At 37.7% G+C, this 27,944-nt stretch overlaps 1 protein-coding gene across 4 annotated transcripts in view; it reads right to left on the bottom strand.

The window, feature by feature from the left end:
• Window positions 1–351: 351 nt before the first annotated feature.
• ARID4B (AT-rich interaction domain 4B) overlaps window positions 352–27,944 on the bottom strand; it is an 82,492-nt gene continuing 54,899 nt past the window's right edge. For 3 of the 4 annotated variants that reach the window (XM_065730156.1, XM_065730176.1, XM_065730167.1), the window contains exons 14-24: window positions 27,433–27,530; window positions 26,953–27,220; window positions 25,856–26,028; window positions 17,345–17,593; window positions 10,461–10,545; window positions 9,478–9,664; window positions 6,330–7,535; window positions 5,460–5,573; window positions 4,669–4,884; window positions 3,117–3,263; window positions 352–2,137 (exon numbers count right to left, since the gene is read on the bottom strand). In XM_065730156.1, coding sequence (XP_065586228.1) covers window positions 2,007–2,137; window positions 3,117–3,263; window positions 4,669–4,884; window positions 5,460–5,573; window positions 6,330–7,535; window positions 9,478–9,664; window positions 10,461–10,545; window positions 17,345–17,593; window positions 25,856–26,028; window positions 26,953–27,220; window positions 27,433–27,530 — 2,874 coding nt within the window. In that variant the 3' untranslated portion in view covers window positions 352–2,006. The remainder of the gene's footprint in view (window positions 2,138–3,116; window positions 3,264–4,668; window positions 4,885–5,459; window positions 5,574–6,329; window positions 7,536–9,477; window positions 9,665–10,460; window positions 10,546–17,344; window positions 17,594–25,855; window positions 26,029–26,952; window positions 27,221–27,432; window positions 27,531–27,944) is intronic. The other variant, XM_065730185.1, reaches the window with a different exon arrangement.

The raw sequence follows: 27,944 nt of genomic DNA, 5'->3' as shown, positions 1-27,944 counted from the left end.
CCAAATCTGAAATTAGCCAGGGGTTTCTGGAAATTGGCAAGTATCTTCAGGAGCCTTCTTGTGCATTTTTCAAACTAACCAGAGTGACATGCATCAAAACTCATCTTCATTTCAGCTGCTGCAGCTTTAATAATGTCCGTCAGCAATAAACACTTCCAAAAAACCAAGAAAAAAAGAAATTTTAGCCAACTGCTAAGAGGAAAATAGAGCCACGGTACCATGTCTAACTACTCTGCCTATGCTTACTGCACCGTATCAAATATCATTTGCTAATCTGATTCTGCAGGTCAGTGTCATTTAAATGAACACACTACTGTTGCTTAATTAGACTGTTAGAAACAAAATCAGGGATTCACAAACTATGGCATTTTATTTCAGAGGCCTTTGCTTACATTTGTACAATATATTACAGAATTCTCCATTTTCTGCAGAACCTAATATATATTTTATAGCTTTTTTCTATAAGCTTTTCCTTCAACGTCTGTCAACAAATTTTTACAGTCCTGTACAACTCTGAATACTTTGAAACCATTTTCAATAAAATCAATAAAGTTAGCCTTAAGCACACACTACGAAGACTGAAAATGCTTTTCTTAGAAAAGTCAAATGTAAAGGATTCTGACACTCTAGCATCTACAAACAAAATGCTTTGAATTCTTACATGTCGTATTGCCAGAAAACAAAGAAAAACATGCCAGCCCCCATTTCCCCAGCCAAAAGAAGTACACAGAACTACGATTAAAACAGCAAAACAATCTGTACAATAAAGTACTGTGTATTAACAGTGCCAGGTATTAAATAGCTTGAATGAACACTTCCGCCATATACAAATGTCTTACAAAGGTGTATCGTTAACAGGAGAGCGTTTGGGATTCATACAACGTAAAATCAATACAAGTGGAAACAGTTTGAAGTTGGTCTTGGAATTTGTACAAGGCATTTAAAAAATTAAATGTCTACCACTCAGCTAGCTATGTAATTTAAAAACAACTACCCCTTTGTGGCAGTGTTCATACCAGCAACCACAAATTATAACCTCACACTTTGCTCGGTCTTAAAGTCCTCTCCTTGAAGCTCGTAATAAAATAAGCATTACAAATGAAATATTTGTTGCTTTAAGGGAAAAGAAACATTTACAAGAAAACACAAAAATATAACTGTTATAATCCATTGTGAATAAATATACACTTTAAACTGGCTAAATACAATATTTATACATTGAGATTTAATACAGTTTGTTAGCCATTTTCTTCCTTTGTCATAATGTATTTTATCAAAACTAAAAAAAAATACTGTTTTCTAGAAAAATGGCAAAGTACAGTAGTTTCTTTCCAATTAATGGGTTATTAAACCCAGAGTAACCTATTTAAGCCTAATTCAAACCTGTAAACATTAGTCAGTTTTGTCTGTTTGTTTTTAAAGGAATCCTCCTATTTGGTTATCAGGACCGATGTCGAACGTCCCACTAACTGCAGGTTTTGAATTGAATGCATGTGCTTGACGTATACAATTAAAGCCCCTCCAAGGTGACTTGGCAGTTAAAAAACAATTAGCTTGTACAAATGAAAATAGGTTCAGTATTTGTCATAAATAAATGGAAAAATATCAAATGTTCCAGCTTTAACAAAATACCAAGGAATACATGTACAGTAAGCCTTAACCACATTTATTTAGAACAACCCAACAACCGTATGCTTATTGTACTGTCTCTACAGGCAGTGAACAGCCTCCATTTGCCACAGTGGAAGGCCTTCCAGTCACTGGACTTATCCCAGACAAGTTGGAAACAATTATTGCTTGAGGAAAAGCAGTTTGTTGTACTTTTTCTTCATAAAAGTGCACTTAAGTGCAAAGTTAGCTTGTCAAGAAACAACTTTAAATACAAAATAGTGCTTGTCTGAATTTTGTGCCACTGTGCAGTATAAAAAAAATTAAAAACAACAACAACAACAAAAAAGTGGCCCTCAGCAGCCATTAAGTGCAAAGTGCTTTGGCAAGTCCTGCTGTCACCTGCACTCAACTGACATTCCATTTTGCGATGAACTTGACATGGATGGTTCTGCTAAGGTTAGCATAACTGCAGCCGTAATGGAACTGGAGGAAGGTGATGAGGAGGAAGATGATGTAGTAGCAGCACCTGCACGGGAACAAGAAGACAGGTTTAAAAAAAAATCACAAATCAGGCCCTAAAAAGGATTTATATGTACTGACCCCAACATCTAAAGCCTAGTAATTAGAAGAAAAAAATCCTCCATAGCTAGGCTACGTACAGGACAGCACAGCACTACGCCCCTGCGGCCCTGGTTTCCCTGGTGACCCACATCAAGGACTCAGCCACAATGTCAAAGTCATTCCTGCCTTACAGTCATAGTCATCAATTCTCTTTCCTGTGGGAATTTGCACAGACAGGGCCTTGTCCCAGCACTGAACCTGCATGTACAGCCTGCCTGGGCCACCTAGAAGCAACTGTTGTGCCCATGTGATGGCTTCAGCCACGAAAATCTTGCTACACATGGCAGAGTACTGCTAAATATGCAGATAAAAATGAGATGTGGAAAAAATCCTTTGAATGCTGTTAGAAGCAGGTACACTACAACATTTCTTCCAGAAGCAAAGCAAGAGAAATGATATTTTATTTGTTGATCTTCTTTAAACCCGCAATGAATCACTTGTGCTAAGGGGAAAGCCTGAACCAGCCACACGGAAACACTCTAGTAAGCTAGCACTTGTCTTCAACTTGTACTTTGTCTACCAGTAATAACTACTGAAATGTAACTGATACAAGCGTACTACAGTAACTCTTCATTAACTTAAGATGCTTCATTCACAGCGTAATTTTATCACACTTCCCCCCACATAACAAGAGGTTCCACCTAAAGAAAATAAATTACTTGTCCCCCCCACCTCCTTCACATAGGGTTGATTGAGCATCACTGGATGCCTGGACTGTACCTGCAAAAGTTGAAAAAAGCTGTGTAAAATGCTAAAAAACAAACACAGCCATACAACCAAATCAAACTAATAACATGTGTCTACCTAAAAGCTATCCAAGTCCTATCAGTACCTTAATAACACGATATGTGATTAAGCCCTTAAGGAGGAGTTCCCACACTTACTTTCCCGCTCCTTTTTCTTTAAGCGCTTTCTTCTCCGGTCGATGGAAGCTACCTCAGACTTTAAGGACAGGTAATGTTTCCTGATTTCCTGTAGTTTTTCTTGAAGAACAGTGATGCGTTCAGCACTGGTCAAATTTTCCAAGTCAGCTGCAAGGTAAACAGTCTGTTCATTACTGACTGCAGCACTTCCACAGACTTCTCAATTTCAGTGAAGTAGGAAGAACTCAAACCTTGGTGCTGTGCTTTGACACAGCAGACAGCAAAGCCAGGAAACCCAGCAACAGCAACTGCTGTTTATTACTACATAGTTTGTATTGTTGTTTTTATTTTAAGTGAGATCACGAGGGATATAGGTTTTTGTGTGTGTATGTGTGTGTGTGTGGAGGGAGGGGGGTTGTTTTTGTTTTTTTTTCGTTATTTTTTAAGGGGGTGGGAGAAGATGCATGCATTCCATTCTTCACAAGAGTTGTGGGAAAAAAGTCAGTCTCAGGGCTGGAGAAGAAAATGCAGTCAGCATCCCTTGGACAGCTAGCACAGGCATGAAGGGACACTGCTGGTGGAAACAATTCAGCACAAGTGTCTGCATGATGTGCTGCACCAGCTCTTCCTATGTTACGTAAGGAACGGGAGCCTTCAGGCAGTCTGTGACAGCACAAAATAGCAGAGCATAACACTGAGAACTTCAGAAATTTGACCCACGTTAAGGTCATCTGTGGATACTGAATGAGGTATGGATAATTTTAAGAAGTAATTTAAACCACTCATGTCACTGTTTCAATTTGACCTTTTAAAGTAAAAAAAGTAATTAATGAATTTCTATACACATCTGTGACTGGTACTAAGGAGAACAATTTATTGCTGACTAGACAAACTCTCAGATGCTGAGAGAGAGCTAAAAACAAGACCTCTATTTTAACAATTATTTTTTAATTGCTTGCTTATTGTTTCACTGAGGAAGAGGGGTTAGATCATCTAGCATTTTCTCCTCTCTTCCCATTGTAATACTACAACAGCATACGCAGAGGCAACGAAGAAGTTGCACTTACAGCGATGAGACATTAATAAAGCTACTGTGATGTTTTTCAGATTAATGTGTGACCCCTTCAATGCTATGCTATGCTCACAGCCTACTCTAGGTTCCTGTAGCTGACTGACATAAGTATGCTGAAAGCCCTTACCACTAGCTACTAGAAACTGTAAACATACTCTGGTTCCTTTCCCTTCTGTTTTGCTTAAATGAAGTTACAAATGCTTGATCAGTAACTAGAGAATGAGGAGTAAAGCAATGAAAGATGTGTGTGAGAGGTAAGCACTGGATAGCAAGAATATCAAGTCAGACAGGAGCCAGTTTTAAAAGAGTACTGGAAGAGCAGGAGAGGTCATTTCCTGAATGGCAAATATCGCAAATATTTTAAAAACGGGATTGAATCACAAAGTTGAGCAGAGTAGAAACATAATAATTTTTAAGAAATAAGGCCAAAACCTCATACAACTCAAGAAATCATTCTATACTTCAAGACCACACTAGGTATGTTTTCAAGAAAATACTTACACATTTGGAAACTCCACTTGTAAACTTTGGGCAAGCGGTTATTCTGTTCTTTGAGATCAGAATCCTTCTCTCCATTTTTCCCACATTTTCCTGGAGACTGTGTTCTTGAAAGTGATTTGGTTTGGTGAGATTTCATGCCTGTAGAAACCAATTTTGCTGGCTGAGTCTTGGACACACTTTCACCAGCAGATAGTTCTTCACTATCGCTGCTGTTCGCTGAAGAAACAAGACAACATATTACAAAATAAAATTGCCTTTCAGCCCAAATCAAAGCACATCAGTTCCTCCTGTGCTGATTTTCAGATGTAAGGAATTGATCTGACCAAAATTCTTTTACCCTAAAATGACACAACTTTCTGGCATAGAAGCTCAGAACACAGGCTTTTAAATCACTGGTACCTAAAAATAAGATCACAGAACAGGCAGAAAATACAAAATATACTTTCATCCACGTCTGTTTCTCCTCTATTACACAGGATCATCACACAATGGATACTGCCATCTTTTTTCTTCCAGTGGTAGCCAACCCAGAACACCTGGTAGATGTTAAACACTCACTATTCTTAGTCTTCCTGAATTACAAGCTATTAAACACCTCTAACAAATAAGTCCAGAAATGACACGAGGCATTTGAAAACACTTCAGCATTGAGCAAAAGTAGCATTTTCATATAAACAGTATTAAAAATACCCTAATGAGAGCATTATTTACATATATAATTACCAGGCTTCTTCTACAACTGTTACAAGAAACGACGCACGTTTCTTTTCAGACCGAACTGCTGTACTTACTAGTTTTACTCTTCTTTTTGTTGTTCACAGAAGATGCTTTGTGGCTTCTTTTCTGCTTTTTTGAGGAGCTGCCTCCTCCCTGAGCATCTTTAAGTCTCTTTTGGCCTGTACAGACTACAATTGGAAAAAAGAAAAAATTAAATACTTGCGCTTCTGCATATTTTTCTCAAAATCTCAGGAAAACTCTTCAGAGCTTAAGCTTGAACAGCAACACAACTGCTCCTGTCTGCACTTAATATGGCTCATCTTTCTACTTCGATTGAAATTAAGAGGTGAAGGAAGATGGAAAGCGATTTGTTGGTTAGAATGCACATGAGATGACTGCAAGGAACTTCATTCAGCACAGCATTAGAATTTTTCATGAACCACATAGAACATACATTCCATGTATTTGCTTATATAGGTATATAAACATATATGTGTACATATATATACATACACATATCTACATACACAGTCTTAATATAGTACATTTTATCTAAATACATTTAATTGAAAAAAAGAAAAAAAAAATAAGAACTCCTGAACTGAAAGATGCTGGAAAAAAAATCTGTTGGCCAAGTAATACAGGCTCATTTCTGGAGGGCGATACAAAATATACCTTACTTTCAGGCAGGCTAATGGTTTTAGAAGTAGCCGTACTTCTCACGGAGCTGTGAAACAGGCACTGCATCTCACAAAAAAGCTTTTGGATCCAGTCTTGCAAACTCAGTGGGCAATTATGTCATCTCTACAGCTCTGAAGTGGAGAGCTGGCTACTGCTTCCTTCAGCAACTTCCCACCAGTGTAACCGTAACAATGACAATACATCAGCAATGCAAAAACGAGGTAAGTCAGGTTGAGGACACCACTGTTTCTGCTTTCCTTTACCTTTTTCAGTATGCTCCGGCTCTGGCTGATTACTGCTACTGGAGCTGACGCTGGCATCAAAACCTGTTGGAGAAATATTTCCCTCAGACTGCAGATCTTGCAGCTCCCCTGCTACACTGTCCACTTCTATTGTGCTATCGGTTTCACTTTTAATGCTTCTTATCTCTTCTTGATTTGGTGGCAGCGTCTCAGAGACGGCAACACTGGACTGATGCCTACTGTCCGTTACAGTTACAGATGAAGGCGACTCAGGAGTCGTAGGAGGAGTATTTAGCACTGAATTACTGCCACTGCTTGGAAATTCAACTTTCTTTTCACCCATTTCAGCCGGCTTTTCCTCGACGGGTTTAACGTCCACACTAGATGGCAAAGGTTTTTCAAGTTCAGAGCTAGGCAAAGAAATGTCTTCTTCTGCAAGAGGCTGAAGCTGCTCCTCTGCTGCAGCATCCTCTGGCGCAGCGTGTGGAGGGGAGGCGGCAGCTTCGGTGTCAGAGTCCGAGAACAATTCCTTCAGCGTTTTCTTCGGCCACTGTCCCTGAATACTTGACCAGACATCTTTTCGATCTTTTGCTCTGGTGTTCTGAAGTCTTTCATCAGAGTTATTTAGAAGCTTTATCCTTTTCTCCGCCACTTCAGAAAATCCTGAGTAGAAAGTACTTGTCCGTAACGACTTCCTTTTCTCCTCTAATCCATTGTACTTCTTAGTAGGAGTGATTTTCAGCTTAGATTTGTCTTCTTCATCTTCATCCGAGGAGCTGTTGCTGCTGTTTTCTAAACTAAGAGAATCTTTGTTTTTGGACTTCTCATCCTTCCTGTTAGGCGACACAGTCTTTGAAGACTCCTCTGAAACACAGTATCTTCGTTTACCACGCTTCACTTGTGCTTTTGCTGCTTTATCCCCAGCCTCCTTCTTTACGTCCTTCTTCTTTTTTGTGGCTTCACCTTCTCCATCAGAGTTGGTATCTTCAGATAACTCTTCTATCTCTTTTCGCAGTCTTTCAGGAGACTTGGATCCCGACTTGGGCACTCCCGTATCTGTCAGTGCTTTAGCTTCCTCTGGGAGGGATGAACTGTCCTGGTCTTTCAGACACGACTCGTTCTTATCTTGGCTCACAACTTCATGCTGAGATTCCTCTCTGCCGTCAGCATCTATGGTCTGGGCACTTTGGTCATCTTCTTGCTCGCTATCATCAGAACTTTCAGAAGCTAGTTAAAAATAAAATTAAAACAAGAATGTTGGTCTTAATTTTGCTCACAGATTCTAAAAAAAAAAGAAAACTGCACAGGCATGATCACATACTACATAGATTTCTAGTAGTACATATTTAAATCATACATCAGAAGGACTTTACTCTTTAAATAATTTCTTTAAATAAATTCTTTAAAATTCTTTAAATTTATTCTTATTCTTAGAATGGTAACAGATATCACAGAATCATAGAATTGTAGGAGTTGGAAAGGACCTCTAGAGATCATGGAGTCCAACCCCCTGTCAAAGCAGCTCCCTAGCCCAGGTTGCACAGGTAGGCGTCCGGGTGAGTCTTGAACATCTCCAGAGAAGGAGACTCCACCACCTCTCTGTGCAGCTGTGCCACTGCTCGGTCACTGCACTGTGAAGAAGTTCCCATGCACGTTTGTCCAGAACTTCCTATGCTTCAGTTTGCGGCCATTTCCCCATGTCCTATCACCTCACACTGCTGAGAAGAGAGTTGAAATACAGCTAGCTTAAACAAGAGCATACTGGCAGACAGAAGAGAGATACTGGACAAAATATCTTGGGACACATTACCTCAGGTGGTTTTTTTCCTCAGTAATTTCTGTTAAGATATGCAGGATCTTAATCCCTACCTTAAGATTCAATCTGAAAGCAAGTTTTATAATATTCTTCCATTTTTGTTTGCATTTTCTGATTGAAAATTTACGGTAGACATTATGGCTTAAAGTTCCAAAGTCTGGCACGTAAAATGGACTTAAAACAGTTGTTTCTCTCATGCCATTGTGGACCAAAGCTACACGACTATTGTAGATAGAAGAGATATGAAAAATGAAAAACCACCATGTAAAAGGAAAACAAAAGAACTCCACTGATAAAAATAAGAAAAAGTCAGGTCTACCGTTTTTCCCCTCTGAGCGCCTGTTTAGCCTGTTGTGCCCTTCAAAGGAAAGCCAAATAAAGTATTACTCATTCCATCTTAGAAAAAAAAAAAAAAGATGTAAAGTTTTGAGCAAAGTGCTCTAAAAACTGTGAGAAAATAGAGTAACATAGTACAGCATTTCACACTTTAAGGAAAAAAAGTTGTTTAAACCCACAGTATGAATCGATGCAGACTGAAAAGTGAGAAGAGGAGCTCACAATTAAAAAGCATTTATGGCAAATAATTATGTAACATTGAAAATACCACCTTTCAGAAAATGTTACAAGATGACAGATCAAGTTGTGCTTTCCCGAGGAGAAGTTGATTACAGAATAATTCTAAGAATCCACATTCAACAGAACTATTTGCTTTTTTGATTCCTATTTCCCTAAGGAAACAAAGCTTAGATTGTGGTAAATGTATTCCATCTATAAATAGGAAACTCAGTAGCCAACATTACCAAATCTGAGTGTCTGAAAGGTTATTGTAGAAGTTAAGTGAATATAAGTCCTCATCCAAACTACACAGATCAATATACTGTTTCTTTTTTTTTTTTTCTGGAGGCATGGGAGAGAAGCAATCAGTTCTTGCAATGCTGCTATAAAGGCTGGGGAAGCAGGAAGCAAAGTTAGGAACAACAGATGTGTTGACATGACACCTAGCTTCACTAATTCAATTTTTCAAGACACGAAAAGATTTATGCAACTTTTAGAACCCCACGAATCAAAACTTAAAGATTTAGAAATAGTGTAGGAAGGAAAAATGTTTGGCTGTGTATCAAAGAAAAAGATGCTAAAAAAAAATGCAGTTAAGACTCTACATCTCCTGAATCTGCAATACCCACTTTCAAAAAACATGAATACTGCTTTTGCCCAAGCCGTGTTTCTGAAGACGATACCGTAATGAAAGAGTTAGCCAGACTGAGAAGCATACAACTGCATCGTTTTCTCAACGCTGCCAATCACTACATTTAAAAGCAGTATTACAGAATTCAAAAAGTTCATGTACAATACCTTGAAGCCCATTAATGATAGAAGTAATTTCTATCGATTTCACAGGAGCTTGTTCACTATTTTTGGCTTCAGTGCTATCAAGTTTGGACCCAGTCTCTGGTGAAGTGCTGGTGTGAAATGGTGGCTTTGATAAACGTCGTAATTTACAGTTTTTTGAAGAATACTTCTCTTCTTTGTCAATTTTATGCTGCGTGAAAGAAAAGATGAGAAACTATGTACTCTTAGCATATATTTTAAATCGAACACAATCAGGACATGCTTAGAATTATCTTGAATGTTCAACCTGAAAATAAAAGCTTCCCTCTTTGTTTAAAAGTTGAGAAATACCTTTCTGTGATATGATGCTGAGATATTTGTACCAAGGACAGGAACAAAGTGAACGCTACCACAAACTGGAAAGCCAACTGCCACTGTTGCCAGGACACCACTAGATGGCAGCGTCACAGGGCGGGGCAGTATTCTGTCACAATGGGGCAGGGAGCTCTGGAACAAGACTCAGACACCAGAGGCACCACAGTGCTGGGGGAAAAGGAGGAATATACTGACATCTGTGTCAGTATATTTTTGTATATATTTAAAAGCCCCCGAGCCTTCCATTGCTCAACAAAGAACGTACCATCATCTAAGTCAGTTTTTGTACCATCATCAGTTTTAGGAGAGTGACTTTTGAAAGAAATGCTATACTCCAAAGCAAGCCACATACATGTGGACTACTCATGTTTGCTCTCCAGTCAGCAGAAGAAGCTCCCAAATTTCAGTCCCAGAGTTTTGCTTTAAAAGTATACTTAAAACCTCACAAGAAAGACAGGAAAGAGAAGCTTCCCTCCACACCCTCCAAGTGAAAGAAAAAAAAATTTAATTAAAAAAGTTTTAGCTTATACTATCATACTTTTGTATGCCTATCAAAAGAAGGGGGTAGGGGGAAGATTTCAATACATTAAACCATAGGTGGGGAAAAACCAGGGAGAAGGGAGAGAAACTACCTTTATTTTCTTTCGATGCTTAATTTTTGGTACATTTTTATCAGCTGGTCTCACTATCTTGTCTGCCTTTATCCATTCATCATACCTATAAAAAAAATTGTACACATTTTTAAGCAGATTATCGCCTCATAAAATAAATTAACGAAGGAAAAGTATTAGCAATATTAAATAAAAGACAAGAATTTAAAGAAAGAAGTCATTAGTATATAGAAGTCATTAGTATAGCTTTCAGTATGTAGAGTTTAAGCTAAGGGTCCCTTCTTTACATGCTTGAGCAGCACGTAGGACAAAATTTCCTACCCATCAGTGTAAGGAGTCAGAGCTAACGTTTCCCCAGCTTGCATGGAACAGGAAGTCCATTTGTACTGTGGAACAATCTACCAGAAAGGTGATCCTGTATGAATCTACAGGAGATGTACTTTGTATATATACGTAACACCTTAGCTATGAATTCTCACAACTAAACATGTAAGCAGTTACAAACACCTCTTTCCAGCCTGAGCACCTACAAAGCACTCTGCTGAGTCACTAGCACTTGGGTATCACCGATTCTTGAGTCACTCCCTCCTAACACTAACACTTTTCAACTCACTTTCAGTTCAGGTTTTCCATTCTATATCACAGAATGATACTAGACAATGAAAACACACTAACAGCATCAAACAACAGATGTGTTAATGCCTAAAGCTGCAGATGTTAAATATAAAAACCAGACCAAAGAAACATGTTCTAAGCAGGAATATACTTTCCATATAGAACCACTTCCCAGTTTCACTGCATATTTCTGGAAAGCTGCAAGAATCAATAATATCTTGCATTAAATATATATATATATATTATTAAAAAGCAAGCATAGTTTGTTATCCTACTGTAAATCCAATAACAATTTAATTAAGAAATGGGTCAGCTAGAAAATTGGTATGTATTCACCTTAGCGTACAGCCTCAAAAATAGAGAGTCCTTTAAGTAAAAGGTGAAACTGGAGAGAAAGAAACCAACCTACGAAATGGAGCAGGACATAATGCACTCATCACCATGCTGGCTTTCCAGCTGGCCTTATTCAACCACCTGCTGATATAGGCCCAATTCAGCTTCTTTGCAACTACTGCCAATTGTATCTACAACACTGACACAAATTAGAAAGCATTATAGTTAAAAAGTAAGCATGTATGTTTCCGGCTCACTTTCCTATATACTCTGAGCTCTAAGCAAGGGATTGCAGAAACTAAATACAACATTTTTTCTTAACTTATATTTCACATAATAATACAATGAAAAACAAACACTTCAGAATACAACACAGAAAGCGGAAATTGTCTTTCTATAGTCTAGCAGTAGCCTCTGACAAACAGCTTTCCAAAGTATTCACTGACAGCAGATCCCACAGACTACAACATACTGAGATTACCTATACTGCTGCAGATAGGGTCATAGCAGTACTGTTTGCAGGTGAAATGTGCACAGATAGGTTCAGATTTCTAAATGAAACTCTTCAGAGGTAGGCTTCATGAGAGAAAATTTATAGTTTCAAGTCAGAGTTCTCATCTCAAACTCTGAAGAATCACGTTACCATCCTTACTGCAGGACCACCTGTAGATAAACATACAGCTGCACACATCCTAAAGCACAAAACCTCCCTCCCAGGCACCAACTTCCAACAAGTAAGAAAGAACCAGCAGTCTGTTGCATATAGGGTAAGGAAGGTAATGTACAGAGGGAATATATCTCAGTGAGAACACCCTCACTGGGCTGCAGATGGTGCCCATTTGAAAGCGACCGACACTCGCAAGATTGCCATTGCTGCCTTTGATGAGACTGGAATAAAGTACACCAAGGGGCTGGAAGCTGTACCTGCTTCACTCCCAGAGCACAGCTACCAAGCTGTGTCTTCCCCCACTCCACAGCCACTTCCTGAAGATTGAGGCATCCTCAGATTCCCACAATATACATGGATAGGGAAAGGAGGATGCAGCTCTTCAGTGCATTAGGGATCTGGGCATCAAATCCAGTGAATGTTTAAATTAAAAGTGGGAAAAACATCCAGAAGGACTGAATGTACCATATTATTTTAATGGAAAGTATTGGATGGAAAACAAAAAACACCCTATTTCTGTTGGACTGTGCGAAACCGTATTTGAAATAGCCTTTCCTAAAGTCAAAGATGTGCTTTCATGAAGAAATATTGCTAAGTAGACTGCCAAGTGGCCTTTGCAATCCACAAGGGTATAAGATTTCATTAGGTCTAAACGCATGCAGGAAAACAGCACCAGGATTTGACAAATGCACAGGGAAAAGCAATTATTCTGACAGTGCCCTTTCTGCCCGTTACATTGCCATAATAAAAAAATTGTTTTCTTATTGGAAATGTATATTGCAAGTGAATACTATCTTCCACATATGCAAAGACCGCTCTCCACATGAAGTCAGTCTTTCAGGGTAACTGTACTCCCTGTTAGGCCCACAGTTGAAAGACCAGGGGGCATGCTGAAGTAATGGAGTAAGTTTCTCACGATTCTGCATTTGCCTATCTGTAGACATAAATGGGTCTACAAACATTATATATCAGAAGCAATAGTCACAATTCACCTGAGAGGAGCATAAACTGAAAATGTGTGACAGCCACAGTTCCTTACCAGAGCATATTCTGCTCTGCTCCTGACCATAAATGTAACAGCAGCTCTTGCAGAAAGCTCCAGCATTACAGAACCCAGCAGCCTGCTCTGAAAAGTCAGACACCCACTCTTCATTCCTCTGCAGGGCACAGTCTACATTCACTGCTCATATGTCACAGTTTAGGCAAACTACACATCTGACAGCTCTCAACAAGCTCAAACAGATCTTGCAAGAGGGATACAACCAAAGCCACAGTTAACCATGAATGACTGAATTACACTTTACTGTACGAGGGAGAAGTACCATGGAAGCCATGCAGACCATCAGATGACAAGCTGCATACAAATGCTATGTGTAATTCAGACAAGAGTCTTTATAGAATGGAAAACTATTAAAATAGTAAAACTGAAGTCTCATTTAATCACTAATTTTGCCCTAGGCAGTCTGCTCACAAAGCAAAAGAGAAACTAAAGAAGTTGTTTAACCCACATTACAAGGAGTATGTGCTTCCAATGATCTAGGTCATTGTACTGAAGTGTCATCATCTACACTTGCCTACCTCAATACACAAGAGCAAGCAGCTGGGGTGCATGGGGGAAGGAGGGAAGATAGGTATGTGTTCCTAAGTGAGTCTTAGGAAGAGACTTGTTTGAGAACCAAGATGAAGTATTAAATATATTTTATAAAAAAGTTTTCATATAAAAAAAGCTAAAAACTTCTTCTATCAAAATGAAGACAAAGATGAACCTGTAAGGAGTGGAAATTTCCTGCCTTACAGTTAAAATAAATGCCTGCCAGAAAGTTGGGTTTGAACTGGAAAAAAAGGGAAAGAAGAAATGCGCAGTTATATAGTGAAAAACTAGCTGGTGCTTAGAGTGGAGATATGTACTGATTTTATGATATCTACACATACAATCACAAGCTAAACTAAACCATAATATATACTCAGGAAGACAAGTGATCACAGGGAACTAGTAAAACTTACAAAATTGACTAAGAAGCTGCATTATATTGTTTTTTTGCATCATATTGTTTTTTAACTGCTCACGTGAAGGAATCAAATGCATTCATCCGTGGTGATCAATGAAACAAGGAGATCATTTAGGCTGATATCTCAGTCTTGGAGCATTAGGCTTTCATTTACTTTGCTTTTAATAATTCTCCTCTATGACATACACTGCTCTCAAGCACTCAGAAATCTGGCAGCACAAGTTCCTTTAATTTGACTGGTGGACTGCTAAGTACAAAATCTCTATATTGTTAATGCTTCAACAAAACAAAATAAAAAAAAAATACTTTAACATTCATACTTCTGGAGAAAATTAAAAATAAAAGTTGGAAATAATAAATAATAGTTTTAAATCCTTGGAATATACAAGAATATCTTGAGATATGGTGCTATCTAACATAATTAAACTTGCAATCTCATTTTGAAAATGTAACCTGTTTCCCATGACTAGGAACATACTGCAGAGGAAAAACACCTCAAAAGCTTAAACAATGAATTTTGACCTACTGTTGCAGCCAAAAATTGTAACGACAGAAGGAAATAGCACTGTGGGCTCCAGAGAAGTTTGTTACATACAAAGCATGCACAACTGAGAATGCGACTGTTCCTGACAGAAAGCAACAAAATACGGTTTTTCTCATGAGAGATTTCTGCTAAAATGTGATAACGTATATAGTTCTCTAACAGGGTAGAGATGTTTATTATTCCCTTTCACTACAAGTCAGGCTTCAGTGCACACTACCATTCTGTACCTTCATCAGAAAGGGGTATCACCTGAATTTCACAAGCTAACAGCAAGGTCATTTAGCATGCAGTAGTGCAGCTACACGTTGCTGTCCAACTCTATTCCATCTTCATACATCAAGATACTATACTGTCCAAGTTTTACAGCAGTGTCACCATTTCTGGAGAATTAAACATAATAAATAAGGCAAAATATTAAATCTACCAAATACCATTCCAAGCACACCAAAGCACATGTACACACAAGGAAATAATTCAGGAAGTAAGCAAGAAAGTTGACTTTAAGGGATAGGAGGCAGACATAATTTAGAATTCCCTGGAACTCAGTATATCCCCTGACATAATGTCACAGCCCTTGCCCTCACTAAGCACCACGAGCAAGGAACATAGATATAATGAATAAGATCAAATTGCAACCTACCCCAGTAAAGCAATTTCTTTTCCAGGTTGAGACTGAAAGCGAGATCATCAAGTTATCACATCATACAAGACTTGCCTTTACAGTACTGAAATATCAGTGTTCAGGTATTGTCTTAAGCTCAGACTTACTGTCAAATGCTAAAATTTGAATAATTTCGCTTCAAATAAATTAGCTGTATTTAACAGAGTCCAGACACAGTCCTATACAGCTAGATCACAATCACTAGCATATTTTTGGTGAAAAGAATCCTGTCTCCCAGCCCCTTTCAGAGGGCTCTCCTGGAATCCCAGTGCAGGCTTGGCTGCCAGAAAAAAACAAAACAAAACAAACAAATGGCCAACAAACCAACCAACCAAAAAAACAAACAAACAAAAAAAACCAACCCACAAAGACAGACCCCTTTAACCTCAGAAATGAGTATGAACTACTTAAAATGCTTTTCTTATTGGATATACTGTAGTCACAAAAGAATGCCCCTGATATCAATCTGTGTATTTGTTTATAACGTAGAGTTAAAAACAACACAACTGTCATTTCCCCCTTAATATCCAGAATGCTGGACTCCCTAAGATGAAGGCTCACTTCTACCTTCTCTTTTCTTCATAAAACAGCTCTGCTTAAATGAAACTCTGATCATCTCACAACATAGCAAGAATTTAGTAATATTTACTCTAAAATGGAAAACAACTTTAGTGTTTACACAATAACTCCAAAATAAGTCTAAAACAAACAAAACCTCAGAGTGATAATTCTCAAGCAAGTAGGATGTAAATTTCACCAAATGAAATCCTTTCCCTAACGAAGGAACTGCACCACTAAATCCTAACCTGAGCAGTCTGCATCTTACTCTATGGAGGTATTTCAAGGCTCAGACTTAATTGCCCACAATGCTTACAAATGCTGCCTGAAATCACCATATGCGAAAGACCATACTCCTGTAGAACAGTATATATGTAGATCAAAATTCTACAAAAGATTGCTATCAAAACCCACAATATCAAGATGTTACTCCACAGCAGTGAAACTGGAAATTATCCAGCACAGACACAAAGAGGTACATTCAAGGGAGGGAGAGAAGCATTATGCTTCCGCAACCATGACTTCTGCTAGCAGATATTGCTAGCACTGAATGAATGAAATCTGTCCTGCCCTCTTGGCCAGAGGTAGGATGGTAAAGTCCAGATGACAGTAGGTCGTGAAAGCCTCAAACTTTCAGGAAGAGTAGAAGAATAAAAACAACAACAAATGACTACGGCCTCAGGTACTTGTGGGCTATGATTTTTTTTTTTTAAAGCTCTGTAAACACAGTAATGAAGTTTTAAAGATGACAGCTGAGAACAATGAGCACTGAAACTGAGGAAAAAGGCAGAAGACTGGGTAACTGGCTTAAAAGCCACTAAGAACATGAAGTTTTCTCTGCTGCTGTCAAAGTTTTGTCAAGTTTTAAGTTGCAAAAATGTCTTAAATGACAAAAAATACATTAAAACTTCAATTTATTTCTATTAATGCTACATTAAAGACATTAAAAAGCATATAATCAAAAATATATTAGGAAAAGCATAAGAAGCTAGGGAGCTAAGAAGAGTCTTGTTTGTAAGCATGAGGTAGCCGGGGACAGGTGGTAAATTGGACCTGAATGAAATGCAATTATTTGCTGCATGCTAATTTGCCATCAAGAACCTTGTACTTCTCTTGTGCTAACGTACTCTCTGCTACTCTGAGAAAAGCGTGTATTTAGACTCTGTTAAGTGCGCTACTCAAATGTTGTATGAGACAAAATTGGCTTAAGAGATCCGGAAGAGGAATTTATGAATGACTGGGCTGTCATTTGCTGAATAGGGAGATTTAAAAATAAGGTAACAGCGAAGGAAGCCTTCCCTGAGCAAGACATTTTAAGATGATTTTTCTAAATAACTAAAGTTCTGCACTTTTACTATGTTAAAAACCTAATAGTTTCATACAGTATAATGCCCTTCACAGAACACCAATACTGAAAGTTTAGGACTCCAGATCTCTGTATTTATTTATTTTTTCAAAGTAGTCAAGCGTATTTTAGATGTAATTCAAGAAGCATTCACTAACTAAAACTCAAGTTACCTCACGTTCCATCCACAGTAGTGCACCAAGTAAAGGACTTCTCCACCTTCGATGTCAGAATCTTTAATACTAGCTTCATACATTTTTTGATTTTTCCCTCTTCCATACCGCACTTGGACTTTCATGCCTGGTGGATAGCATTCAAACTCTTCTTCTTCAATGTTATTGCTGTCTTCTTCCTCCTCCTCCTCTTCCTCCTCCTCCTCTGCTTCTTCTTCATCTTCATCTTCTTCCTTATTCGTGTCATCTCTTGAAAGGTTTAAAAAATTGTAGAGTTAATATGAGATACTTGATAAGTTTTTCAGTTCCAAACCACATATATTGATAAATATTGTGGATGCATTAGAGACTGGGAAACAGCAGGCTCCAAATATGCGAAACTGCACTATGGGCGATTAATATCAGTAAAATGGGATATAGCAATACACACAAAATCCACTGATAGCATGGTGCAAAAATGACTTGCCTGTAAGAAAATCTAAAGAAAAAGATGTCATCCATCAAAATCTGTTTGAGTAGTTGTCCAAACTCATCTTTTCATGATCCTTCATGCAAGTCCCTTTAAGTATCTTTTAGTCAAAATCATCTTTCTCAATATAAAGAGAATTCCCTATATTCCATTCTTCAACCTAGAAGTTTTTTACAAGCACTTCTGGTAACTTGCTTCCCCAAAAGATTCTTGCTCTTTTACAATAAATTGAGCCAAAACCAGATATTAAAAAAATAAGAAAAATAAAATAAAATAACACACTATGCAAACAAACCCCAGAACTCTACATGAGATTATTTAGCAAATCAAGAAACCCGTACTAATTCAGAACCTTGTCATTCCTTGCCAATTACACATACCAGAAGTCTTCTAAATATAAATCAAACTTGCATTCAATTATTGCAGAAATACACAAGCAGGTGTATTTAGAATTGGCTTTTGAAGACAATGGACTTGATTAGATATTTAGACCAATTTTCAGAAGCACTAAGAACTCAAACTTGCTGGACTCTGTCAGCAGCACACATGGGCTACTCAGTAGTTCTGAAAATAATCTCCAACCAGCTTAGAGAGGCAAAGTAGAAAAGTTAATCTAATACTAAATCGCTTTTCAAATAATTATTATTATTGGCCTTTCCACAACCCTAATCCCACTCCATGCAACACAGAACAGATCAGGTCCTCTTACTAAATTTGCAGTAACTGTAGAACAATAATGGTTTAAAAATTGGTGCACAGAACAGATGCATTTGGATGTGTTACAAACTGGGTAAGAAGAGGCAAGTGCTTCTTCAGGTCTAATTCACACCTACATTCAATTTAACGTCACAAATACAGAAGTCTAATCTAAATCTTTCAATGACATTTTCAGCAGGAAATGATCAGACAAACTGAGCTTTACCCTCTGCAAAAGGATCAAAAAAGCATTTTAATTATCCAAATGCTTATTAGAAATGGCAATATTATCATTTAATTTTTACTTAAATAGCTCAAAAGAGAATTCAAAATACTAAGCCAAACTCAGCTCCAGTATATCCACAATAACATAATGAAATTACTTCAGAAACAAATGTTGCCATAGACACATACACACATACCATGCGACAAATGCTAGCATTCCTACACCAAAATAGTTTAAAAAAATAAAGAAATACATCTTGTATTCATACAGGTTTTATGTTCTGTGGTCCAATTTTGTTCTGTAAAGCCAAACTTTTTAGTTACATACTTTTAGAAGGGGACCTTGCTATTGAGCTAAAAACTGCAACACTAATGAAAAAGCTCCGAAAGCTTATTTCATCTCCACTGCACACTATGTGGCAAAATCTACTTCCCAAAGAAATTGCTACGGAAGCTCCTCAAAGGCTGTAGTAAGAGTCCTGAACAGAATCCTGCAGCAGAAAGCATTAGCCAGTAATTTAAATGCTCTTGAATAATACCCTACTGGACTAAATTAAAGATCCTAGCTAATTTCAGCTTAACATTTGTTGTCATTCAAAAGCAAAGAGCCAACACTACTGCTCCAGGTACAAGACAAGCTTGTGATTTTCCACTACTGAAAAGACTTCCCAGAATTACAGTGAAAACAAGTTTTGCTATGTTATTATTTCTCTTCAAGGACCAGTGGTACAATCCTTGAATGCATGCCCCTGAGGGAGATGCGTGACTTTCCAGAGCCTGGCAATGACGGTGCCAGTGGCTCTTTTGGAAGCTGGACAAGCTTGGAGTCCCTCTCACATTAACACTCCATGACTTTCTTGGCATCTCAACATTTATTTATTTATTTTTAATAAAAATGGCGATGCTAGGACTTCTCTGGAAGACATGTGAAACTCTCACTGAGAACTTGATTAAGTTAGATGGTGTAGTGGATGTGGAGAACAAACTGTAAATAGGTGCAGGAAATTGTTGGAAGCAAAGGCAAAAGAGAAGCAAAGATGGCTGCAATTTTAATCAAAAAAGACTGTTGTAAGGAGTCATTTGGTTAGTGATCATTAGCTGGTGATGCTAGGAAGCCAAACAGAAGCAAAGAATGTTCATTGTTTTGGAGCAGAAAAATCTGTGTACTCACATAGCTCCTGAAACAAATAAAGCACATTCCAATGGTTGCTAGAAGAAAAGATGTCTTGTTTTATAAGGCAGTGCAGAAGAAGTTAGACTGCCACAAAGCAGGTTTTAAGAGAAAACTGTGACTGTAGCCATCCAGCATGCACAGCAATAACCTCATTTGTCCATTTATGCGTGACAATATTCAATTTCTTTTAATGCTGTTTAGTCAAAATCCCATTAAAAAAAAAAAGAAGGGAAACGATTACTGTCTGCTGTCAAGAGGCTTATCAACTTAAATAATAGAAGACACTAAGCAGTATTTGCCACAAAGCTGCAGCAATGTGAATAGCCCAAGAAGCAGGTGATGAAGGAAGGCAGCAGCTGCTGTGCATACACACTGTATAAGAGACACAGGAATACAAGTGTAACTGTGTTCCAGAAACCAAAAAAGTACCAGAAAGCTTATTGAGAGCATTTCCATTTACAACTGCAGATAACAATACCCTCGCCCTATCTCCTACTGGATGGAAGTATAAACCTTCAGAGGCAGAACTATGAATTGGAATGTTGCAACACTTGTTAGGAACACAGTAAATTCACTAAAGCGTTGAGATCATACAACCATTGCATACCATTAGATCCCAATAGCACTGTGAAAGAGTTAAAAAGCTAAAAATCAAGTGTTAAAAAAAGTGCACATGTAGCAAGTACTTCTCACTCAGTATAAACACGTAATACCAACAAACCCATAGCACGGGTAAGTATGACAACAATCATGTTAACAGATGAAACGTGTGCTATTACACCAAGGAAGGAATTGCAGTTGTGCAAACTTATTTAATCCCTCCCCCCCTTCTTCCTATCTCAGGCACAAACCACAATGTCCTCCCACAGCACAGGCGAAACCACGAGGCAGGCTGAGAGCCAGAACATCGGCGTGCCTCCCAGGATCCCTGTCAGGCAGCAACCCCAGCACTGTGCCAACGCACTTCCCTCTGACACTGTGCTGGGGCACACAGCAGGTGAGATGACAAATGCAGTATTTTTCAGGGTTATTCTAAAACTTGAGGAAGCAAGATTATTTCAATTATTGGTTCAATTAAGTCATTACAGATAATTGAATCACTAGCAGAAATAAACTTCAGTGTAATTGACACTTCAAATTCAGCAATTAGCTTCTATTTTTGTTCCCTCCCCCTTTGCTTTTTTCTCATCCTAGAGTATTATTAACCTCTGCTTCACCATAGTACAGAGCTGGAAAATGCCAGGTCTCTTACATCCTTTGACTTTTCAACTACAGATGTACTACAAAGCCCTCAAGTATTAAGGCAGAGAAGCTATTAATACCTGTACACCATGACACTAAAATCCTCTGTTTAATTAGTAATATTAATAAAACAAAAACAATCCATCAATATTCTTCACTGCGAAGTTGTAAAGAAAACCTAACATAAAGCTCTAAGGTCCAAAGGCTTCTGACTATACTCGAAGAAGAACTGAACAAACACATGGTTGTGGCTCACTGCTCCAAGGGAAGGGGAGGTGCACAAACTTAACCTGAATCACAGAGAGCAGAGGTCAGTATGCTACAGCCATGCAAGCACATGCTGCAAGAAGTATTTTCTTCTACTGCCATGTGGAAGAGAAATGAAAGAACCTCAGGTTATTGCTTCTAATCATTCAGCCAAGTTTTTAAGGAACTGATGTCACTGAATCACTGAAGGGGTAATGGATGGCCCAGAAACCTGGCTGAGGAACACAGCACTTTTCATTTTTACAGCATGGGCTCCCACACAGCATGACACTTACTATGTGATGAATGGTTAAGGGCTCCACCCAAACACATTCATCTCAGTGGCAGCTACTATGGTTAACAGTTTCCACAGTGACTGTAAGCTAGGCGAAGCATGATGACAGAACCACGTTTTCCATACCAGAGAAGCCTCCCTCTCATTTAGACAAAGCATGCTTTGGAGTGGTACATTTACACTGACACTGTCCACATTGTTATTGTTGTGCCTTCAGCAGTTAATTGCAGTATGAAAAGCAGGCAATACACAAATGTGTGCATCACTGCATGCTCTACATTAAGAAGAAAACAGACATCGTTTCTCAAAACATGACTATAGAACTTCATTCTTGCTATAGTTGGCAGCTGGAATACACATATATAACTCACATTGCAGTAACAGCTCAGAAATATGTTCCTATAAATGAAACTACATAAATACACTGCTTATAAATGATTTTTTTTTTGCATACACATCAACAGTTTAAGATCCAGAACAGATGTTCACACCAACTGTGCAATGAACAAGATGGATTTCTCTGCCTTCTGCCAAGCTAAATAAGCAATTCCATAAAAACCTAAATCAGATCAGAGAAAGCTATCTCAATATATACTTCTCAACATCAATCTAGAAGCTAAGGTACGTCTCTCATAGCAAACCTCTTCTCCAAAACATTCTAACCTTCCTGCTATCATTTTAGATTCACCACAACACAGCTTTGATCCATCGCTAGAGCACATGAGGAACTGAAGAGAGCACTGCCTGTAACAACCTGTTATCTGCGGGAGGTTAAATTGAGCATCTGATCATTATATAATCTTGTTGTAAATCACTTTCAGATAAATCTCCATCAAGCGTTTCCAGAAAATTTCTCTTGTACAAATAAAAGCCCTCATCAGCATGGCAGGCAGTCATCCTACCCATACTCAACCATAGTGGCAAACATCAGAAAAACCCTTAAAATGAACTAATGCCCATCCTATCTTAACTCTCCACTCCAGCTTTCATTATTCCTAGCTCCTATCACCACTGATTATAGGTAAGAAAATACTATTATAATGCTTTCACTAATGTATAACAGATCAGTGATTAAGACTTCTTCCTTGCGTGTGTGCAGATGGTTTAACTCAGTTTAAGATTCTGAGTCAGAGGCTTCAAAATTGATCCCTCTGATATTGTCACAAGTGGATGGCCCCAGTTCCCAGGAAACTACAGACAAGATTCAAACATGGTAGAAAGAGATCAGAAGTGTCCAGGTTTTTAAATCATATTTTAGAACAAATATTCATTCACTCCTTAGATGAATTCAAAAAAGCAAACAGTTTAAGAAAGAAAACCTAGGAAGTTTCCTAACACTGATTGAGAACTGTCTGTGAGTACTGGAAGTGACAGCACAGTGTGGAGGAGCAGGCTAAGGATCCTGTGCTGGGAGCCTCCACTGGAGGTAGGGTTAAGACAGCACGTTGGCCAAGGGAAAGAAAACACCAGAACAAAACTTCTTGCAATCTTGCTGTACTATAACTGAGATCACTTGCAAGAAACTTGCTTTGTTATCTTAAAAAAAATATATCAAAGCACTATCAACACACAAGTCTGATGCAACTTTTGTTTTAAACAGTAATTATCTTCCTGATTCTAAGCACTTAATCTTTCTGTTCAGTGCAACAGTTTTAGTAGTGGCCCATCTGCCTCAGATGCTTAAAACATTAAAAAAAGAAAAACCAAAACACTTGGTGTTAATCACCTGGAAGAAAAAGTTCCCTGATAATATTTGCTAATTAGCAATTAACCTGCCCTTCAGTTCATAAACTTCATCATTATATTTTTAAACTCACTTACTCTTGATTTAAAAAAATAAAAATTATACGCTAATGAAATCAACTCTGCTAGGCTTCTAGCCTCAGCCCCTTCAGAGCATGTTCAGTTTACACTGTCTAGATGTTACTCAGTCCAAAGATCTTTCCCCTCAAATAAGGGGAGGTGTTTCTATCTAATAGGATGGCCCTATCAGCACACCAGGCTGACAAAAACCTTAGTGTTCACACCACAAAGGCATAACATCGTAATCATTTTTTCAAGTATTTAGGATGTCAGCATCATTTTAAAATTCTTTACAGTTATAGGAAGTACAAAATCCTATCAGCCTCTAGAAAAAGCACTGAAAGAAATCAAGCTAACAGCACAACTACAGTACGTACTTAATGCTGCTTATAAATGCTGAGACTACAAACTGCTACAAATCTTTCATTTAAAGAAGCTTAAATTATTTCAGAACACACTCCCAGCAATGAAGCTCATCTCTATTTTTTAGAGTTATGCTTTCTGTTCTATTCTAAGCATCTTCCTACAAAAATACAAAAAAAAAAGTCATGAATTGCAACAGTGAAGTGCTAGGCCAAAGAGTCTTTACTAGATGAGTAGAGAAGCAGAGAGAAAAGCCTAACCATCAGATAACTGGGGAAAATTAAAGGGAAGCATCTTTTTGCTCTCATAAAGGAAAAAGTAAGAGAACACCATGGTTTTATTCTTATAAATAACCCAAATGGACATGAATCACAAATACAGAAGCACTTACATGACCAAATGCAGCTTATAGCTGTACTTACTTTCTACAGCAGCATGATAAGTTTTAAGCCACACTGATTTCCAAACATAAGCAAGTACTAAAAAACACCACAATATAACACTGAGTACTTCGCGATCTTTCTAAAAACTGATTTTCTCTCAGCAGTGCAAAGGTTTCCATATATTCAGTTAAATACTTGGAAAGCATCATAAAATTAGTCTTTAATATCTTTGAAAAATTCAGAAAACCTGGTACAGTACCACATCTCTGGTTGCTCTTATAAAGCAAGATGTAAAATTCCAGCAACCAGACTTTTAAAATGATAGTCACTTAAGAAATAAATGAAATCACACACACACAGAGAAGGCTCTTCTACTAACTTTTCCTGTTATTCTGGTCTTAGGAGTTACACAAGTTTTCAGTGGAATTTCACTGAGAATAGGTAAGATGACATTTTACAGGAGGACTTTCAGAAATCAAAATGCTTAAAAGAAAACTGAAAAACTTTTTCAAATAAACTTGGAAATCAATACATTGAGCTATGACATTGTTAAAACTTTTAATGGGACAGAACAAGCACTAACAGTTGCTGGTATCAAGATGGGAGTTTATCTACTAAATCTAGCGAAGCAGAGTCAAATGAACAAAGAAATTAGTAATGAGGCAACAGCTGCTATTAAATACATAAAACACCCCTGAGACACAGCATGCTTAGAAAGAGTAAGGTGTTATCTGCTTTCCCTCTTACAAAAAGTTTCTCCTTTAAGCATCTGCATTGTTTTCTGTTACAGACAAGATACTCAGTTAAATAGACCTTTGACACATGACTCATTACAGCCACCTGTGTTTTCTTACTCACTTGAAATCATATTGTACAAGGCTTCTAAACTGTTACCATGCTGCAGATCAGTGAGAACGATATGCTATTTTAAACTTCACTGCCGTTTTTATGGTTGCTTTTTTGTTTTCATTTTTCAAGAACAGTCTTTCTCCACTCCCCCCTCCACCCCAATGAAATGTGGAAAGTTGCCAACTCTATTACTAAACTGTAATTAAAGTCAACTGTCCACATTTTATCCATGAAAGCATTAAGGACACAGGGCCAAGTAATTCATCTCCTACTTTCAAAATTTCACATCCAAAAGACTACACAAGTCTCCTGCAATTGTGTTCCCCCCTCAGTGGGGAAGCCATTATTAAATGACACAAGGTACTTTTCTCTCCTCCCATGTCACCCAGAACACACCACTGTCCAACAACAGCAACTAGCAAAGTTAAATAGACAAACATAATTCATAATGAGGGTAATATTTTTGTCTCCAGTGAGACATCATATATACACATAAATTTATATATATTTATATATTCTACTGCTTGTTCAGCTTGCAAATATATTGGTTTGGAATTTTTAAAAGCATTATATAAAGCTTTTTAAAAGTGATTACGTATTTTTAATTAGACCTACTAACTTTAGCAGCACTAACAGATGGGCGCATACAGGTCCCCAGAAAATAAGAGTCTAATCACAGCAGGGAGGTCTGATTTGAAGTTCAAATTACAGGAGTAAACTTAATGAGCACACATTAGATGTCTAATCTGATTACAGAGTAACTTACCCTGATTTTTCTTTTTCTTCAGCCTCTGCATTTATGGTTGGATTTTCCATTTCTTTAATCTTTTCCTCTTCTTTATCTTCTAATTTGGTTTCATCTTCAGTTTTGATTACATTCAAGTCCTTCTCTTGGTCAGGCTGCATATACATGGAATCTGGCAAAATTTTTTTGTTTCCCTAAGACAATAAAATCTTCAGTTAATTTACAAGAAAAAATAAAAATTCAAAGGATTTTGGAAAAACAAAATACGTAAGTTACTACAAAGTAAAAAAAAAGCACTAGATTCTAGGGTTATTTCTAAAATTTCAGCATTTTCACTTGTTCTATTTCTGAAATTCTCAACATAAATACAACAGTCCTTGGCTAAATCCAGTCTCCTAGGTAGTTTTTGCTATAGCAGTATTAGCACATAATTCTTAAAGCACTTTACAGGATATGCCTGTGCTCAGGATGCAGAAATATCAGCTCTAATGGTCACTGCAGAGTTAGTAGCAGCAGACAGGCCAAGGCTGGTGCCACTTACATACATCACAGCCACGCTGCATATTGACTTGAAGAACTACACTGCTTCCAGAGCAAACTGCTATGCCTACACTGCTCAGCTTATATCCTTAGGTCTCCTTTTTATAAAACCATTGGGTCAATATTGAATTTTGAAAAGGTAAAAAGATTTGTCTCTCTGGATCAATGAACTACACCACTACACCAATGAATTAGGCCACTACAATACATCACATCTTTGCAGAACGTAGGAGGGCTTTAAAAGCCTAGTTCGATACAAAATAGAATTATCAGCACTGAAAGTAGTTGTGAGCACATATTATCCAGACCACAATAAAGCTGCATGCTAATTGGTCTCCATTTGACTTAAGAGGGCCCCAAACAGGTGGAAGGTTGCATCTGCTTCCTAACAAGACAAAGATTTTGACAGCACAAACCTCTAAGACAAGCATCTACATATGGCTCAAAACTAATTTACAGCATGTATTTTTTGTCTTCTTTTAAATCCATGACAGATTTCTGTCTTAATACAAACTCATGGTTATCAAGACTACCTGACTTTATCAACTGGATATAATATGAACATTAAAGTATTTTACCAGAAAAGCAGGCTTATCGCTTTCTTTACTTTCATTATCATTCTCAGCTAGCTCATTTTCTTCTTCTTGTACTGCTGCTACATCCTCCTGCTTGCGCTCCTCCTTATCCACTTTTATTTCTTTTACATCCTGCTCTGGATCTTCACGCATCTTTAAATCTTTTTCTTTTTCACAGTCTTTACAAGGCTTGCTTGTCACTTTCTCTGGTAATGCCATTTGGAACTCAATATTTGCTGATGTACAGTACTCTTCAAAGCCATAGAGATATCTAAAAAAATAAAAAAATGCTTCTGATAAGCAAGTTTATTTGAAGAAAAACCATGCTACCTAGAAGTTGAACAGGAGCAATACATTATAAAGCTTAAAAAGACTGTATTATAACTAAATGCATACTATTTATGTATACTGCCACCACTAGAACAAGATCTCTATTTCTTTTCAGTGCCGTTTTAGCATAAACTCCATGGCTTTATTACTTACTTTTTGTATGCACATTTAACATTATATCCTGCAGCTGAATTCAATACAGGGATTCCAAGATCTTGGTAAACTTGTTTCCATACTGCTCCACTTTCAATCTGTTAAAGCAAATGTAACAATGGTTGCTCAGTTAACTCACTAACATACAAAAGACCAAGCTTACAATGTCTATGATTTCATATAATATTTAATTCCCTCTGATCTACAAAATCTCTATTTATCATATACTGTACTTCACCGTAATGCAAACTGTAGTCTAACGTAACTACATGTAGCAATTTAGCATTTCTACACTTCAGGAAGCCACAACTGGCCTCTCTCTCCAGGTGGTAATAAACAAAAAAAATACAAAGATTGGTAAAGCTAAAATAGTTCTTAAATATCACATCTAGAATTTTAATTAAATTGGAAAGAAAAAAACTCAAAGTATTAACAATATTAAGTCCTCACAGTACTGCACCAGATAAATCCTAAGAATGGTAACTACTGTATATTTTAACTCGCCCTTTGGT

The sequence above is a fragment of the Cyrtonyx montezumae genome, unplaced genomic scaffold (assembly GCF_038088225.1).
Source record: "Cyrtonyx montezumae isolate F1298 unplaced genomic scaffold, pur_monq_1.0 scaffold_0, whole genome shotgun sequence".
In the NCBI taxonomy this organism is placed as follows: Eukaryota; Metazoa; Chordata; class Aves; order Galliformes; family Odontophoridae; genus Cyrtonyx; species Cyrtonyx montezumae.
Note: the sequence above shows the minus strand (reverse complement) of the source record. Positions and strands in the feature narration are given on the sequence as shown.